Here is a 15,857-nt window from a genome sequence, read left to right as displayed (position 1 = left end):
CACATATGATCTTGGTGCTGAATTCTTTTTCTTCATGGCAGCTAAAGTTGTCCATCCTATTAGACGTAAACATGGTCACCAGGTTCTAGACCTGGGAGTTCACTGCATGACATCTATTGTAAAAGTGTTCATAATTTCTTTTAGCCTTTTTATCCGATTTGACTACTCCCTTCATGTCTGGAAATATGGAAATATGTTCTTTTCCAAAGCTGGAACAGTAGCTCCATCAGGAGCTGTGCTGGACTATATGCAGTAGCTGCTATTGCTGTGCTGTAACTCAGAAGAGCAAGAAATGGATGTTGTAGGATTTTCTTGACTGTCTGTACAGCTCTCTCACCTTCTCCATTTGTTTGTGGGTGATGTGAGTAGCTGATATGATCAAAATTATACTTCATATGGAATGACTTTGAATTCTAATATCTCCAGTTTCTTGATAGCAATTCCAAATCTTGTAAAATATTGTTTCCAGTCTGTCCATAGCGAAGGTTTGTCAAAGCTGAAGTTCTCTGGGGCACTGAAGTGTGGCATGTTGATGAGATCCCACAACCTTTGTTGCTGTTCCATCTGTCTGCTACATGTGTTGCTTTTTTCCATTTCTGGTCTGAATTTACTCCTGACACCAGGTTATATACTATAGACCAGTGGTTCTGTGAGGAAGCAAAGACATCTGCAGGGGACATGAATTCTGCATGTGCACAGTGGCACAGGAGTAATTGTTAGAACTGCCAGCTTAAAGCAGACACAATGCCCCTGCTGGGCACCCAGTTACCACTACAATGGAGGATGCTTTAGGAATGCACATAGCAGTACCAAACTGGGCAGCTGGGCCAGCAGAACTATACATGCACATGTTCCATTTGGCTGCAGGGGTCTTTTCAGTGAGTTTTTCTCTAAGGCAGATATGTGCCACAGTTTTCATAATATGGAATATCATTACTTCCATAAATGCAAAGTAATGCATATTGGAAAACATAATTTAAACTATACATAAGAAATGATGCTGTCTAAATTAGCTGTTACCCCTCAAGAAAGAGATCTTGGAGTCACGGATATTTCTCTGAAAACATCTGCTCAATGTGCAGTGGCAATCGAAAAGCTAACAGAATGATAGGAACCATAAGGAAAGGGATAGATAATAAGACATAAAATATCACAATGCATCTATATAAATCCGTGGTATGCCCACACTTGAATAATGCATCCAGATCTGGTCACCCCATATAAAAAAAAATATATTAGAATTGGAAAAGATACAGAGAAAAGATACAGAGAAAAGCAACCAAAATGATTAGGGGTATGGAACTTCTGTATGAGGAGAGATTAAAAAGACTGGAACTTTTCACATTCAAAAAGAGATGAGTAATGGGGGAGGATACAATAGAGGTCTATAAAATCTTGACTGGTGCAGAGAAAGTGAATAAGGAAATGTTATTTACTCCTTCACATAACACAAGAACTAGGGTCACTCAATGAAATTAACAGGCAGCAGGTTTAAAACAAACAAAAGGAAGTACTACATCACACAACACACGGTCAACCTGTGGGACTCCTTGCCAGGGGGTGTTGTGAAGGCTAAAACTATAACAGGGTTAAAAAAAGAACTAAATAAGTTCCTGGAGGATAGGTCCATTAATGTCTATTAGTCAGGATCGGGAGGGATGCAACACCATGTTCTGAGTGTCCCTAGTCTCTGTTTGCCAGAAGTTGGGAGGGGATGGATCACTTGATGATTGCCTGTTCTGTTCATTCCCTCTGAAGCACCTGGCACTGGCCACTCTCAGAAGACAGGATACTGGGCTAGATGGACCATTGATCTGACCCAGTACGGCTGTTCTTATTTAATATCAGATAAGACTTGGAAAATCTCAGTGTGTTAATGACTAACATGCACAGGTGGATCAATCTGTAATGGAGTGGAAAATATGCTTACAAAATTGGCAGATGATGCCAAGCTGGAAGGGGTTGCTAGCACTTTGGAAAACAGACTTAGTATTCAAAATGACTGTGACAAATTGGAGAACTGGTCTGAAATCAACAAGATAAAATTCAATAAAGATAAATGACAAGTACTTAGGAAGGAAAAATCAAAAATAACTGGGTAGGTGGTAATACTACTGAAAAGGATCTGTGGGTTACAGAGGATCACATATTGAATATATGTGAAAAATATGATGAAGTTGTGAAAAAGGCTAATATTTGGGGGTGTAGAATAGGAGCATTGTAGTATGACACAGGGGGTAACTGTCCCACTCTATGCGGCACTGTGGAGGCCTCAGCTGGAATACCGTGTCCAGTTCTGGGTGCCACACTTTAGGAAAGATGTGGACAAACTGGAGAGTCCAGAGGAGAGCATCAGAAATGACAAACTGTTTAGAAAACCTCACCTATATGGAAAGGTTAAAATAAACTGGGCATGTTTAGTTTGGGGGGAGGGGAAAGACTGAGGAGGGACCTACTAACAGTCTTCCAATATGTTAAGGGCTCTTCTAAAGAGAACAGTGATCAATTGTGCTCCATGTTCACTGAAGGTAGGACAAGAAATAATTGGATTTAATCTGCAGCGAGGAATATTTAGGTTAGGTATTAAAAAAAATATTCTAACCATAAAGATAGTTTATCTCTGGAACAGACATCCAAGGGAGGTTGTGGAATCCCCATCACTGGAGGTTTTCAATAAGAGGTTAGACAAACACCTGTAAGGGATGGTCTAGGTTTACTTGGTCCTGCCTCAGGGAGGAATGGATACTACAGGACTTCTCGAGGTCCCTTCTAGCCCTACGATATCTATGATCCCAGTGCAGCCTGAACACAATGTCACTACCATCAGAGCCCAATTTGGTACCACCCCTTCACCCAGCATACTACGGAAGCCTCCAGACCAGATCCTAGACATTTCTAGGGCCTCTGTTTCAAACCAGACACATTGTTTTTCTCTCTGCATTTCCCAGAAACTGTCATCCGCTCCACACAGATCACGGAACTCTGAAAACAAACCAAGCTATTAGCAGCAACACACTGGCAACAGCCTAACGGAGGTGTGTATGGTGGGGGGGGGGGGGAAAGAAGCACATGTGAGAGTGGAGGTGGGGAAATAAAGACTAAGAGAAAGGCAGGAGCTGAGATAAGGACCTAGGACTTGGGGGGGAAAAACAGATTACTGTGATTCTAATGCTCCAGAGAGCAGGGATAGAGAAGCCCTAGGGAACTAAGAGGATGTGGATTGCACAGAGTGAGAGGGCCTGCGACTTCCTGCATGGAGACTCAACCCAGGAAATAATTGAGCAGCTTAGGCAGACACACCCCATTCCCAGGTGTCACATCACAAGACACACTAGCCATACCTTGCCCAGTTTTTCCTGATGTCTGCTCTGAAATTCAACTCCCTGCATCAACTGAATGTATTTGCAGTGAGTGGTTCTCTATATTCTTTAGAAAAAAGAAAAGGAGTACTTGTGGCACCTTAGAGACTAACCAATTTATTTGAGCATAAGCTTTCGTGAGCTACAGCTCACTTCATCGGATGCATCTTATGCTTTGAGCAGCTTATGCTCAAATAAATTGGTTAGTCTCTAAAGTGCCACAAGTCCTCCTTTTCTTTTTGCGAATACAGACTAACACGGCTGCTACTCTGAAACCTGTCTATATTCTTTAGATGGCAGTTGCAGAGAGAGATACACCCCTCTGGAGTCCCACCTCCTGTCTCAGTACCCCTCTCCTTTACTGCTCGACTAGACATCAGCGTTGCTGGCCAAGCAAGAAATGCTGTTTTAGAGGAAATAAGAGGAGCCATACCAACTCCTTTTTCAAAAAGAAAGGGAGTACTAGTGGCACCTTAGAGACTAACCAATTTATTTGAGCATAAGCTTTCGTGAGCTACAGCTCGCTTCATCGGATGCAAGTGAGCTATAGCTCACGAAACCTTATGCTCAAATAAATTGGTTAGTCTCTAAGGTGCCACAAGTACTCCTTTTCTTTTTGCGAATACAGACTAACACGGCTGTTACTCTGAAACCTATCCTTTTTCAAAGGTTTTTTGGACGTATAAGGTAGATACAACGCAGCAAAATATTTAGTGATCATAAAACTGATGATTTTTGGAGCAACAGTGTGCTCAGTCCTGGGCAGAGAGGCCCCTGTCCTGAAGAGCTCACACAGACAACATGCTTCAGACTCCTTGGCATGCTGCCATTGTCAAAAAGCTCTGGAGAAGAAATATTTGCTATGTCACATTAGCCATTATACTTGCTGAAGAGAGTCTCTTTTAGGGATGACGCTGAGAATAGTATCAGGAAAAGAGATGGAAGCAAATAACTGAGTTTGAGAGACACCTCCCTGGTTTTAGTTTAGGAACACAGGAATCGCCAAACTGGATCAGATGTACGAGCCCATCTAGTCTAGTATCCTGTGTCTAACAGTGGCAGCACCAACTGCTTCCGAGAAAGGTGCAAGAAACTCCACAGCAAGAAATTATAGAATAACCTATCTCAAGTGAAGGGTTGGTTTACCCTTAATAATTAGAGAATGGCTTAAGCCTTGAAGCATGAGGGTTTATAGCTATAACTTTTCTGTACACTAAAAAATCAAGATCTTAATGAAGACCCTGGATTTACGGCTCATTACAACAATCTGTAACCCAATAACCGCGCTCTTTGTTCCTAGAATCATGGAATCTCAGGGCTGGAAGGGACCTCAGGAGCTCAGCTAGTCCCACCGCCTGGCAAAGCAGGACCGATCCCCACTGAATCACCCCAACGTTGTGGTAGGACTATGATTTGTATTGAGCTGTGACACGCTGAGTACCGTTTCCAGACCCGAGGAAGAGCTCTGGGAGCTCGAGAGCGTTGCTCTGGCCAATGGAAGCTGGGCCATAAAAGGGATGGCCTCAGCCGCCTGCCCCTCCGGAGCGCGGGGACCAAGGGCTGCAGCACGCGCCCAGGCCGGCCGGCCGCCGGGGCATGCTGAGAACAGGTGGGCAGTCAGGGGGATGCCACTGCGAGGCGCCTTGGGCGCTGGGGGAGCCTGGCGGTGGGGGGAGGGGCTACCCAGGGGCGGGGCACCGCAGGGGAGCAGTGGGGTGGCCCAGGGCCGGCTTGCGGAGGCTGCCTGGGGCGGGCCACGGGGGGTCGCTAGGGAGCTGGAGCAGTGGGCGGGGCTGAGGAAAAGGGGGCGGGGCCGAGGGCTGGGGCAGGGACGATGCGCGGAGCGGGCAGGACAGGTCGCTATGGTGACGGTCACCGCCCAGGCGGCGCGGCAACGCGCGCACTGACGTCATCCCCGCGCGCCGCACGAAGACCCAGGGTGACGCGCGGTTCGTCCTGGCTGAGGAAATTCCGGCGCGCGGGAGCTGTGCGTCATCGCCGCGCGCCGCACTCCGGGAGGGGCCGGGCCGGGGCCCGGAGGCGGCTGCGGGCGGCGCCGGGACCGACGGGGATCGGGGCCCAGGAGCCGGGAGATGGCGGGTGAGTCAACGGCGCGCGAGGGGCTACGCCCCCCCCACGCGCCTCCCGGCCCCGGCGAAAGAGCCTCCGCTCCCCCCCCAGGGGCTGCCTGTGCGGGGGGGCTCCTCCCCCTCGCCCCCTCCCCCGGGGATGCTTGTCTGTGCGGGGGGGGGCGCTCCTCGTCCCCCCCCCGGGGATGCCTGTCTGTGCGGGGGGGGGCGCTCCTCGTCCCCCCCCCGGGGATGCCTGTCTGTGCGGGGGGGGCGCTCCTCGTCCCCCCCCCGGGGATGCCTGTCTGTGCGGGGGGGGGCGTTCCTCGTCCCGTCCCCCCCCCGGGGATGCCTGTCTGTGCGGGGGGGGGCGCTCCTCGTCCCCCCCCCCGGGGATGCCTGTCTGTGCGGGGGGGGGCGCTCCTCGTCCCCCCCCCCCCGGGGATGCCTGTCTGTGCGGGGGGGGGGCGCTCCTCGTCCCCCCCCCCCCGGGGATGCCTGTCTGTGCGGGGGGGGGCGCTCCTCGTCCCCCCCCCCCCGGGGATGCCTGTCTGTGCGGGGGGGGGGGGCGCTCCTCGTCCCCCCCCCCCCGGGGATGCCTGTCTGTGCGGGGGGGGGGCGCTCCTCGTCCCCCCCCCCCCGGGGATGCCTGTCTGTGCGGGGGGGGGGCGCTCCTCGTCCCCCCCCCCCCGGGGATGCCTGTCTGTGCGGGGGGGGGGCGCTCCTCGTCGTCCCCCCCCCCCCGGGGATGCCTGTCTGTGCGGGGGGGGGCGCTCCTCGTCGTCCCCCCCCCCCGGGGATGCCTGTCTGTGCGGGGGGGGGCGCTCCTCGTCGTCCCCCCCCCCCCGGGGATGCCTGTCTGTGCGGGGGGGGGCGCTCCTCGTCGTCCCCCCCCCCCGGGGATGCCTGTCTGTGCGGGGGGGGGCGCTCCTCGTCGTCCCCCCCCCCCGGGGATGCCTGTCTGTGCGGGGGGGGGCGCTCCTCGTCGTCCCCCCCCCCCCGGGGATGCCTGTCTGTGCGGGGGGGGGGCGCTCCTCGTCGTCCCCCCCCCCCCGGGGATGCCTGTCTGTGCGGGGGGGGGGCGCTCCTCGTCGTCCCCCCCCCCCCCCGGGGATGCCTGTCTGTGCGGGGGGGGGCGCTCCTCGTCGTCGTCCCCCCCCGGGGATGCCTGTCTGTGCGGGGGGGGGCGCTCCTCGTCGTCCCCCCCCCCCGGGGATGCCTGTCTGTGCGTGGGGGGGCGCTCCTCGTCGTCCCCCCCCCCCCGGGGATGCCTGTCTGTGCGGGGGGGGCGCTCCTCGTCGTCCCCCCCCCCGGGGATGCCTGTCTGTGCGGGGGGGGGGCGCTCCTCGTCGTCCCCGTCCCCCCGGGGATGCCTGTCTGTGCGGGGGGGGGGCGCTCCTCGTCCCCGTCCCCCCGGGGATGCCTGTCTGTGCGGGGGGGGGGCGCTCCTCGTCCCCGTCCCCCCGGGGATGCCTGTCTGTGCGGGGGGGGGCGCTCCTCGTCCCCGTCCCCCCGGGGATGCCTGTCTGTGCGGGGGGGGGCGCTCCTCGTCCCCGTCCCCCCGGGGATGCCTGTCTGTGCGGGGGGGGGCGCTCCTCGTCCCCGTCCCCCCGGGATGCCTGATGCCTGTCTGTGCGGGGGGGGGCGCTCCTCGTCCCGTCCCCCCCTGGGATGCCTGTCTGTGCGGGGGGGGGGCGCTCCTCGTCCCGTCCCCCCCTGGGATGCCTGTCTGTGCGGAGGGGGGCGCTCCTCGTCCCCCCCCCGGGGATGCCTGATGCCTGTCTGTGCGGGGGGGGGGCGCTCCTCGTCGTCCCCCCGGGGATGCCTGTCTGTGTGTGGGGGGGGGCGCTCCTCGTCCCCCCCCCCCCGGGGATGCCTGTCTGTGCGGGGGGGGCGCTCCTCGTCCCCCCCCCGGGGATGCCTGATGCCTGTCTGTGCGGGGGGGGGGCGCTCCTCGTCCCCCCCGGGGGTGCCTGTCTGTGCGGGGGCGGCGCTCCTCGTCCCCCTAGGGGTGCCTGTCTGTGCGGGGGGGGCGCTCCTCGCCCCCTCCCCCGGGGGGGGCCTGTCTGTGCGGGGGGGGCGCTCCTCGCCCCCCCCGGGGGGGCCTGTCTGTGCGGGGGGGCTGTCTGTGCGGGGGGGGCGCTCCTCGCCCTGGTCTCCTCCCCCCGGGGGGACTGTGTGTGCGGGGGGGGCTCCTCTCCCTCCTCTCCTCCCCCCCCGGGGTGGGCTGTCTGTGTGGGTTAGGGCCTTTTTTTTTCTTTTTCCAACCCAGTTCTCAGGGTGGAGGGGGGGCTTTTTCCACTTCCTGGATTACTGGTTGTGTTGTAGTCTTCTCCAGACTGCCTTGTCCCAGCCATTGCTCCCACTCTGCTTTCTCCTCCCCTTTCACTTCTGGTTTGTGTCCTGTCAGGAGGAGGCTCCCTGGCCTCTCTGCCTTAGTTCTACATTCGCTGTGTGGGACCTGTTGGCTTCTCACTTCTCTCTTTGTTCCTTGGCAGATGAGGCTGTGGCAGCCAGCAGTGCTGGGGAGTTCAAAGCCAATGCAGAGCAGCCCCTGCTGATGCCCACATGAGGAAGCAGTGCCATTTAGTTCTCCTGGGACACCACAAAGCAATATGAAACCTGCTCATGAGAGAAGCCAGGAATGCCTTCCCCCAAAGAAACGAGACCTTCCTGTCACCAGTGAGGATGTGGGGAGGGTAGCCAGCTGCTCTACCAATCACACGCCGGTGAGCGATGCCCCAGAGTGGTGCAGGAGCGTCATGGTGACTGGACAGAGCCAAGCACCATTACCATATGGCCTTGGCAGTGATGGTGCTGAAGCAGTAGCTGGCCTGACTGTGGATCAATATGGCATGCTATACAAAGTGGCTGTGCCTCCAGCCACCTTCTCTCCCACTGGCCTCCACCCGGTTGTGAACATGAGTCCTCTGCCCCCCAGCTTTAATGTAACCTCTTCCCTGATCCAGCATCCAGGGATTCCATATCCCCCCATCCACTATGCTCAGATTCCCTCTACATCTCTTCAGTTTATAGGGTCACATTACACAGTACCCTATGCTGTGCCCCCCGGCTTCCTCCCTAGTCCTCTTCTATCACCTTCTACCAACCTCCCCACCTCTCATGTTCCCCGTTTTGTGCCATATGCCTCTCTTTTTCCAGAAGAAGCCACTCCCTCCCCCCAAACTACTTCTCCTGCTCATGTTTTCAGCAAAGCTGCCTCTGTCATCTCCCCTTCAGGCCAAATGCAGCACCATGCTGGAGTGCAGCCACTGGACATCACACAGAGTAGAGTTCCTGTCTATTACCAGATGTCCCGGCTCCCACCAGGGTATTCAGCATACGAGACCTCTACTGTAGGGGGAAGCCCAGATCCTCCTCTGCAAGAAAGTCAACTGAGTTCAGAGGTAGCCTCTGCCAATGGTGGACAGAGACATCTGGAGCATAGTGTGGTGAGGAGGACCAGTGAGGCTTTGGCCTCTGCCAGCAATAAAGCTGAAGGCCCGCACCCTGGGGCTGCAGTGCAGTGTGTGGTGGATGGACAGCTCTTTTCAGGTTATCAGACTCTGAGAACAGAGGACTCTGTGCCAGCTCACAGAAGCACGCCGGACACTGACTTGGAGGTGCAGAGAGTGGTTGGGGTGTTGGCTTCTCAGGATTACTCTATTCTGGCAGCCCAGAGAAAGGATGGCCTGAGCCCTTTAAACCTTTGCCATAATATCCCTGATCAGCAGGGGGAGTCAAGGGGCTTGCTGAGGAACCCAGTGGAAACAGCTGAGAAAAGCCAGGCCAGGAGTCCATATGTGATGTCCCCTGAGGAGCCAGTTAGACACAGACAGTTACCCAAAGGAATGGTGATAGCTAATGGCAAGCCAGTCTTGGTGCGTATTGGGTCTGAGCCCGTCAGGTCTTCTGCTTCCGAAATCCTGATGAGACAGAGTCCAGATGCACAGACCCACAGAAGCTCACGTGACAAGGACTCAGCCCAGTTGCAACCCCCCAGCTCCTCACATCTGCCCTCCCATTTCATGAAAGGAGCCATCATACAGCTGGCCACAGGGGAGCTGAAGAGGGTGGAAGACCTGCAGACCCAGGATTTTGTGCGGAGTGCTGAGGTTAGCGGGGGCCTGAAGATTGACTCCAGCACAGTGGTGGATATCCAGGAGAGTCAGTGGCCTGGGTTTGTCACATTGCATTTTGTGGTTGGGGAGCAGCAGAGTAAAGTGAGCATTGACGTACCCCCCGAGCATCCCTTCTTCGTGTATGGCCAGGGCTGGTCCTCCTGTAGCCCGGGGCGGACCGCTCAGCTCTTTGCTCTGCCCTGTCACAGGCTGCAGGTGGGCGATGTCTGCATATCAATCAGTTTACAGAGCTTGAATGGCAACTCTGCTTCTCAGGCTAACTGCCCTCTTGCAGGCCAGCTGGTGCCCACCAGAGAGAGGCCCGAGAGAACAGGTCAGGGGCCCAGAGAGCCATCCGACAGAGCCAGTGAGAGGAAGAATCAGTCAGAAAGGGACAGTGCAGCCCAGATTTCCTGTACGGAGTCCTCCCAGCCTGACCCTGGTGCTCAGCACTGCTGGACAGCCCCAGGCTTCCAAAGATACAGCATGCAGGGGGAGGAGTCTCATCCGTCCCTGCTTCGTCCCTCTTTCATTCCACAGGAGGTCAAGCTGTCTATAGAAGGGCGTTCTAATGCAGGGAAGTGATCTCTTTGAGGCCATGACCTGGGACGTCACCCATGAGTGAGCCTCACCTTTTTCAGGTGGAGAATTTGCACAGACTGAGTGGTGGGTTCACCAGCCTGGCTGCTCTTTGCCGTGCAGAGCTGGATTTGTTCCAGTTCAATTGTTGATCATTGAGGAATCTAGAGAGCTCCAGTCTTCAGGGAGCAGCAGCAATGGGCTAACTAAGGATGGAGGACAGGGCATGTGGTCGTGAGCGTGTGACTAGAAGCATTCCAGAGGTTGGGACTTTCACACATCTGTCTTAGTGCCTGAGTTTCCTGCAGGGCAGGGTCTGAGCATTCAGAATGGGTGGGGGAGTCAAGAAGAGCAGACCCAAAAAGCCACAGCTTAAGGTAGCAGATAAAATGTCTGAAGTTCTTATTCCTCTTTTCGTGGTGGGAAGGGGTGAGTCCCCACTGGGATTCAGGGGACACTGCTCCTAGCACCCCCTTTCTTCACACATGCACTTTAAAAGGAAACTTCTTCACAAATGGAGCTGTTCGTGAGGTGCGGGGAGATGCAGGTGCTGCTCGGGTGGCCTCTGCTTGATGTATCTCCTCCACTGAATCCTATTGGGCTTTCTTCTAGCAAAGCATCTGTAGAAAGAGAGACTGCAGTGAATATTAGAAATTGGAGAGGAAGGTCCTAGAGGATGGGTAGGGAGTGATTGAACTGGGGACGGGCCTATGGCAGCTGGGATAGGGCATGAGCTGTAGTTGGTTCCCCACTATACAGATACCAAGTAATTATTTGTCACCAAAGCTAAGTCTAATTATAGCATTTCCTAATGGTAATTGCTATAATAAAGGTGATATGAAGACTGTATTTTAAAGCTTTCTTCACATGGTCATAACTTTCTAAAAAAAATCTCCTTTTGGGCTTAACTTTCCATTCTTGGATTCAAACTGTAGCTGAATTTTTGGGGAGAAAACTGAGCCAAAATGTTTTTAAGTTGCTCTTTAGATAAGGATGAAAATGTATTCTTCCACTGTGAAAAGACTGACACTTGTGTACATCAATACATCAAAATTGGCTGAACTACTCCAAACAAAAACTTTTCAGGTGGCTCATCACTCCTTCCAGGGTAATTTGTTAAATATAACAACTATAAACAAGAGAGAAATGTGTGTGCAGGCATGATACAAAATTTCCACTAAGTTTAGAGTCCCTATACTAATCACAGGACTATGGAATAACATGCACAATATCTCTGGACAATTTCGTAGGTGTCCTTTTACGCTGGATGCTCTGATGCTTCACTGTGGAGTCCACTGCAGAACTACACAGTGAAATCGAGAGATGAGCGTTTTTCTTAAACAAGGATGTGTAGAACAGTTTAATACATTATTATGGTCATAACACTCCGTCCAAGTGAAAGTACTTGTGTTCACACTAACTTGCTCACTCTGGACATTCTTAGTATCGAGTCACCTCTGACTGCACAAGAAGAAATCCAGAATAGGCCAACTAGGTGGTGAGAATGAGAGAACCTTCACTTTGGCATATCCTGACTTTTGAGTATTCCTCATGGTATTACAGTCAACAGGTTTTGTATTCGGAACACGCCTGCGTAGAGGCGTTAGTATCTTTGAGGAGTGCGTGCACCTCAAGCTTCGAGCTGGTTCCTGATGGTGTCTCACTCCAGTTCTATTTTGCATCTTCTTGCTTTCTCTTCCTCTTGTTTTTTCCTCAATTTCCATCTTCCCAAACACTGCTGCCTGGAGTGCTTGGCTGCTGGGCGCTATTTTTATTCTGTCTCCCTGAGTAGCTTGGGTATCAATGCCTCCAGCTGGTGAACAGTCTCTGCACCTTTTATTTTCCTCCAGAACCTTTGTTGTTTTGCTGAGCTTGCCGTAGTTGTGGCTCCTAACAGATCAGTGTTTGTCCACATTCCCCTTGACGTGCCTCCTAACCGAGTTGGCACTAGTGTATGTGCACTATGTGGGAACACTGTGTTTTAGGCATTAAGAAGCTTAGAGAGTCAACAGAATGTTCCTTCACCCGGCATATCTCCCTGTCTCCCTAGTGCTGGGATCCCCAGAACACTCTTGGCAGTTTATTCTGTCACCACCTTTGAAATGTCTGCACTTGTCTCTCTCCCCAAGGCAAACAGATGCTTTCCCTGTGTTGCTCGTGGATTGGTCTGATGTCAGGAAGGTGCCTGGACCTGTGGCCATGTAGCCTCACCAGGCCTCTACCAGAGCAGAGATTCTAGCTGTCTTTACTTTTCTCTGGCCTTTGGATGCATAATCTGCAGCTCCCTCTGGCCAATAAGCAATTTCTAGTTAGTCCCATTAGTAAATTTGAAAGACTAAAACCAAAATGACACTCTTCCTGGGAAACTTTGGCCTCCCTTGGTTGCAGCAGCAGAGAGGACAAATGTTTGCACAGCACCTTTTGACTGTAAAACAGATTGGTCAAGCTCTAGGTGCTTGGCCTCTCATCACACTTCTTCCCTGCTGTTTCACCTACTTGCTGCTTGCTTGACTCTCCTGCATGAAGATCTTGGTTGTTACACTGGCTTGTCCTGAGTAGCCTGCACTTTGGTTATAGACACAGGGCAAAGAGCCAAGGGGTAGTTTTCTGTAGTGGGTTGATAGGTGAGGAGAAGGTTATGGCAGGTACACATGCATCTTGGAGTAGAAATGTAAGGGGGCTGGTTGTGTGCATGGAGGGAGATTACTTGAGCAGTTGAATGGTGTAGACCCCTGCCATGTGCCTCACTAAATACAGGAGCCTCTTTGTCCCTCTTAGAAAGGGGTTTTGAAGAGTCTGCTTCATAGTGAAAGATGTTACTGTGCCCGCCCCCTTCACTGTGCTCTGTCAGCCAGCTAAAAGGGTAGGCGCAGATGCCTTCCAAGCCATCTACAGCCAGGCTAAAATGTAACTTCAGTGCTCCCCACATTTTGCTCTGTCGCCTTTCTCCACCTGACTACCAGTCTGTCCTGCTGCCTGCTTGCATATCTATGGTAAGCAGTGCTGATGTGGGCTCAGTGGAGGAAGCCAGTGAGAGTGTGACCTTTCTCAATGCTTTTCCTCTTCTCTCCCTCTGACCAATCCCACAGTTCAGCAAGTAAGTTCCAGCTGTCACTCTTCTATTCTGGGCCCTTACAGCAGCACCGAAACCACATCCAAAGGGGAGTACCAAATGAAGGATGTAGGACACTGGGCCCTTGCCGCAGAGGCAGGTAACAGAAATGGACCACAGAAGCTGCCAGGTCCCCCAGCAGTCAGCAGAACCTCCCCTAGCTGTTTATGGGTGGCTGAAGTGGTAGTTTGTGTGTCGGCTGGTCTCAGGAAAGTCTGGAGGTAGTAAGTGGGGGAGAAGCTGAGAGGAATGACTGTGGGGGAGCCCAAGACAGAGCCTGCTGGGGGGTTCTCTGGTTTGCAGGAAGAGACGATCTGAAAGAGGATCCAGAATGAGTTGGCCACAGGGGCTTCTGTGTTTGCAAGAGTGGGGATAGACTTACCAGAGCAATAAGGTGTTTCTGCTGTTACACTACAGAGGGAAGGAGAGCTGCTGACCTCAGCCTCACCCAGTGTAGGTGATCTGACCAGAGCACTGGGGTCTTCAGGCACATCTTCCCTGCCAGGCTCACGGCGGGGCTTTGGGAAGATTCCGTAATATGCAATAATGGGGATCTGCAGCCATCTGTTCCATCTCCTGAAACATTCCAGGGGACAGCTGCCCAGCAGAGGCCAGGCTGGTAGCTATGGTGTACGCTGTTTCCCCAGGAATGGGGGACTAGGTCTGAGTGACAGAGCTCCCATTACTCCCAGACTATGCAGAGGAAGCCCTGGTTAGAAAGGAGGGGTGCTGCAGAGGGAGCTCTGCCAGCCCTTCCTAGCAGGGGCACTAGTAAAATGCACTTTTCACATTAAGTATTTGTTCCATTTCATACCCTTCTTTCCCCTGTAGAGAAGTAAAAATCCCTGTAACTTAGCAAATGTTCTGTTTGTTAACCACAGCAACTCAAGCAGCCTGAACACCAGTTCCTGCCTGCAGCAGCGCATGTGCCTTCCCCTAGTGTCAAACTCACAACCACTCTGTCTTTCGGGCTGTTCTAAGGCCTGAAATTGTTCAGAGGAAGCTGCTAAAATGGCTCTGAATGTGCATTCTGTACAGGGAGTCTGAACCAGGGTGTGCTCTTGGTGCCATGAATGTGCTGATGGTGGAGACCCCTCCGCTGCATTTATATCTGTGTGCGTTGAGGGGAGAGGACTGCACAGCTAGCCCCTAGCATCCTTCCCAGGCATGCTAGGCCCCTCCAGACAGTGTACATCCCAGTTTCTCTCCACTTGCATAGCACCTTAGAGTAAGGGGAAGGACTGTTGCATACAAATGGCTTCGGGATCTCAAGAAATAGGGAATTGCCACGCTGGGGAAATGGGCTGGGCTGACCCACAGCTAGGTGGTCTTGTAGATAACTACTCAACCCTCAACTATAATCCCCAGTTATGTAATGGCTGTATAGACATGTAACCAACTGCATTGTATCTAAAGCCTTAGAACTAGTCAGGTGCTCCCCTCCAACCTTGTTCCAGTCCCTCTCTTCCTACCTGATCTTTAACAAAGCATTAATAATTCTAAGGATAATCTCTATTTTGTTGTGCTTTTTTTGTAACTGTTTTAAATAAATCAATTTGTACTGTATATTTGTACTTTTGGTGAGATCCTTTCCTGTTTTACCATTTTAAGTCTGTACTTGGCTACACACAGATTGTATTTTTATTGTTAATGCTCTTCTTATGAATATTGCATTTAACTTGTTGACTATGTAAACACAGTATATATCTATATATCTATATCTATATATAAACCAATAGTTTTTCCTTCTGTGTTTGCGACTTCTTGCTTCTCTGTGGCACCCATATTCCTTTGGGCATTTGGATGCAGGCCCCCTCTTCTTCTACAAGGTGACCTAGAGGCTGATGATGCAAGTGTAAGTAAGTGGCAAGAGCCTGCTAGTAAACATGGCTTATGATCAATGTCTATGTTCAAACCCTTCTGCGCTGAATATCCAGTTCCTACAGCCATTCCTCTGGGCTAGCCCTGATCAGCAGCAAAGCCTAATCCCCTAATCATAGAATCATAGACTTCAAGGTCAGAAGGGACCATTATGATCATCTAGTCTGACCTCCTGCACAACGCAGGCCACAGAATCTCACCCAACAACTCCTGTAACAAACCCCTAACTTATGTCTGAGATATTGAAGTCCTCAAATCATGGTTTAAAGACATCAAGGTGCAGAGAATCCTCCAGCAAGTGACCTGTGTCCCATGCTGCAGAGGAAGGCAAAAAAAACCCAGAGCCTCTGCCAATCTGCCCTGGGGGAAAATTCCTTCCTGACCCCAAATATGGCGATCAGCTAAATCCTGAGCATGTGGGCATGTCTCACCAGCCAGACACCTGGGAAAGAATTTTCTGTAGTAACTCAGATCCCATCCCATCACAGACCATTGGGACTATTGCTAGTAATCGAAGATCAATTCATTGCCAAAATTAGGCTATCCCATCATACCATCTCCTCCATAAACTTATCAAGCTTTGTCTTGAAGCCAGATATGTCTTTTGCCCCCACTGCTTCCCTTGGAAGGCTGTTCCAGAACTTCACTCATCTGATGGTTAGAAACCTTCATCTAATTTCAAGTCTAAACTTCCTGATGGCCAGTTTATATCCATTTGTTCTTGTGTCCACATTGG

General features: G+C 52.4%; 1 protein-coding gene across 1 annotated transcript; it reads left to right on the top strand.

Annotated features, from left to right (window-relative positions):
• The first annotated feature begins 5,356 nt into the window (after positions 1–5,356).
• On the top strand, positions 5,357–14,989 carry ATXN1L (ataxin 1 like). The gene is made up of 2 exons (XM_077831026.1): positions 5,357–5,459; positions 7,927–14,989. The coding sequence occupies exon 2, from the start codon at positions 8,044–8,046 to the stop codon at positions 10,132–10,134; it is 2,091 nt and encodes a 696-aa protein (XP_077687152.1). The 5' UTR covers positions 5,357–5,459; positions 7,927–8,043; the 3' UTR covers positions 10,135–14,989.
• Positions 14,990–15,857: the final 868 nt, after the last annotated feature.

The sequence above is a fragment of the Eretmochelys imbricata genome, chromosome 12 (assembly GCF_965152235.1).
Source record: "Eretmochelys imbricata isolate rEreImb1 chromosome 12, rEreImb1.hap1, whole genome shotgun sequence".
NCBI classification, from domain to species: Eukaryota; Metazoa; Chordata; order Testudines; family Cheloniidae; genus Eretmochelys; species Eretmochelys imbricata.
Note: the sequence above shows the minus strand (reverse complement) of the source record. Positions and strands in the feature narration are given on the sequence as shown.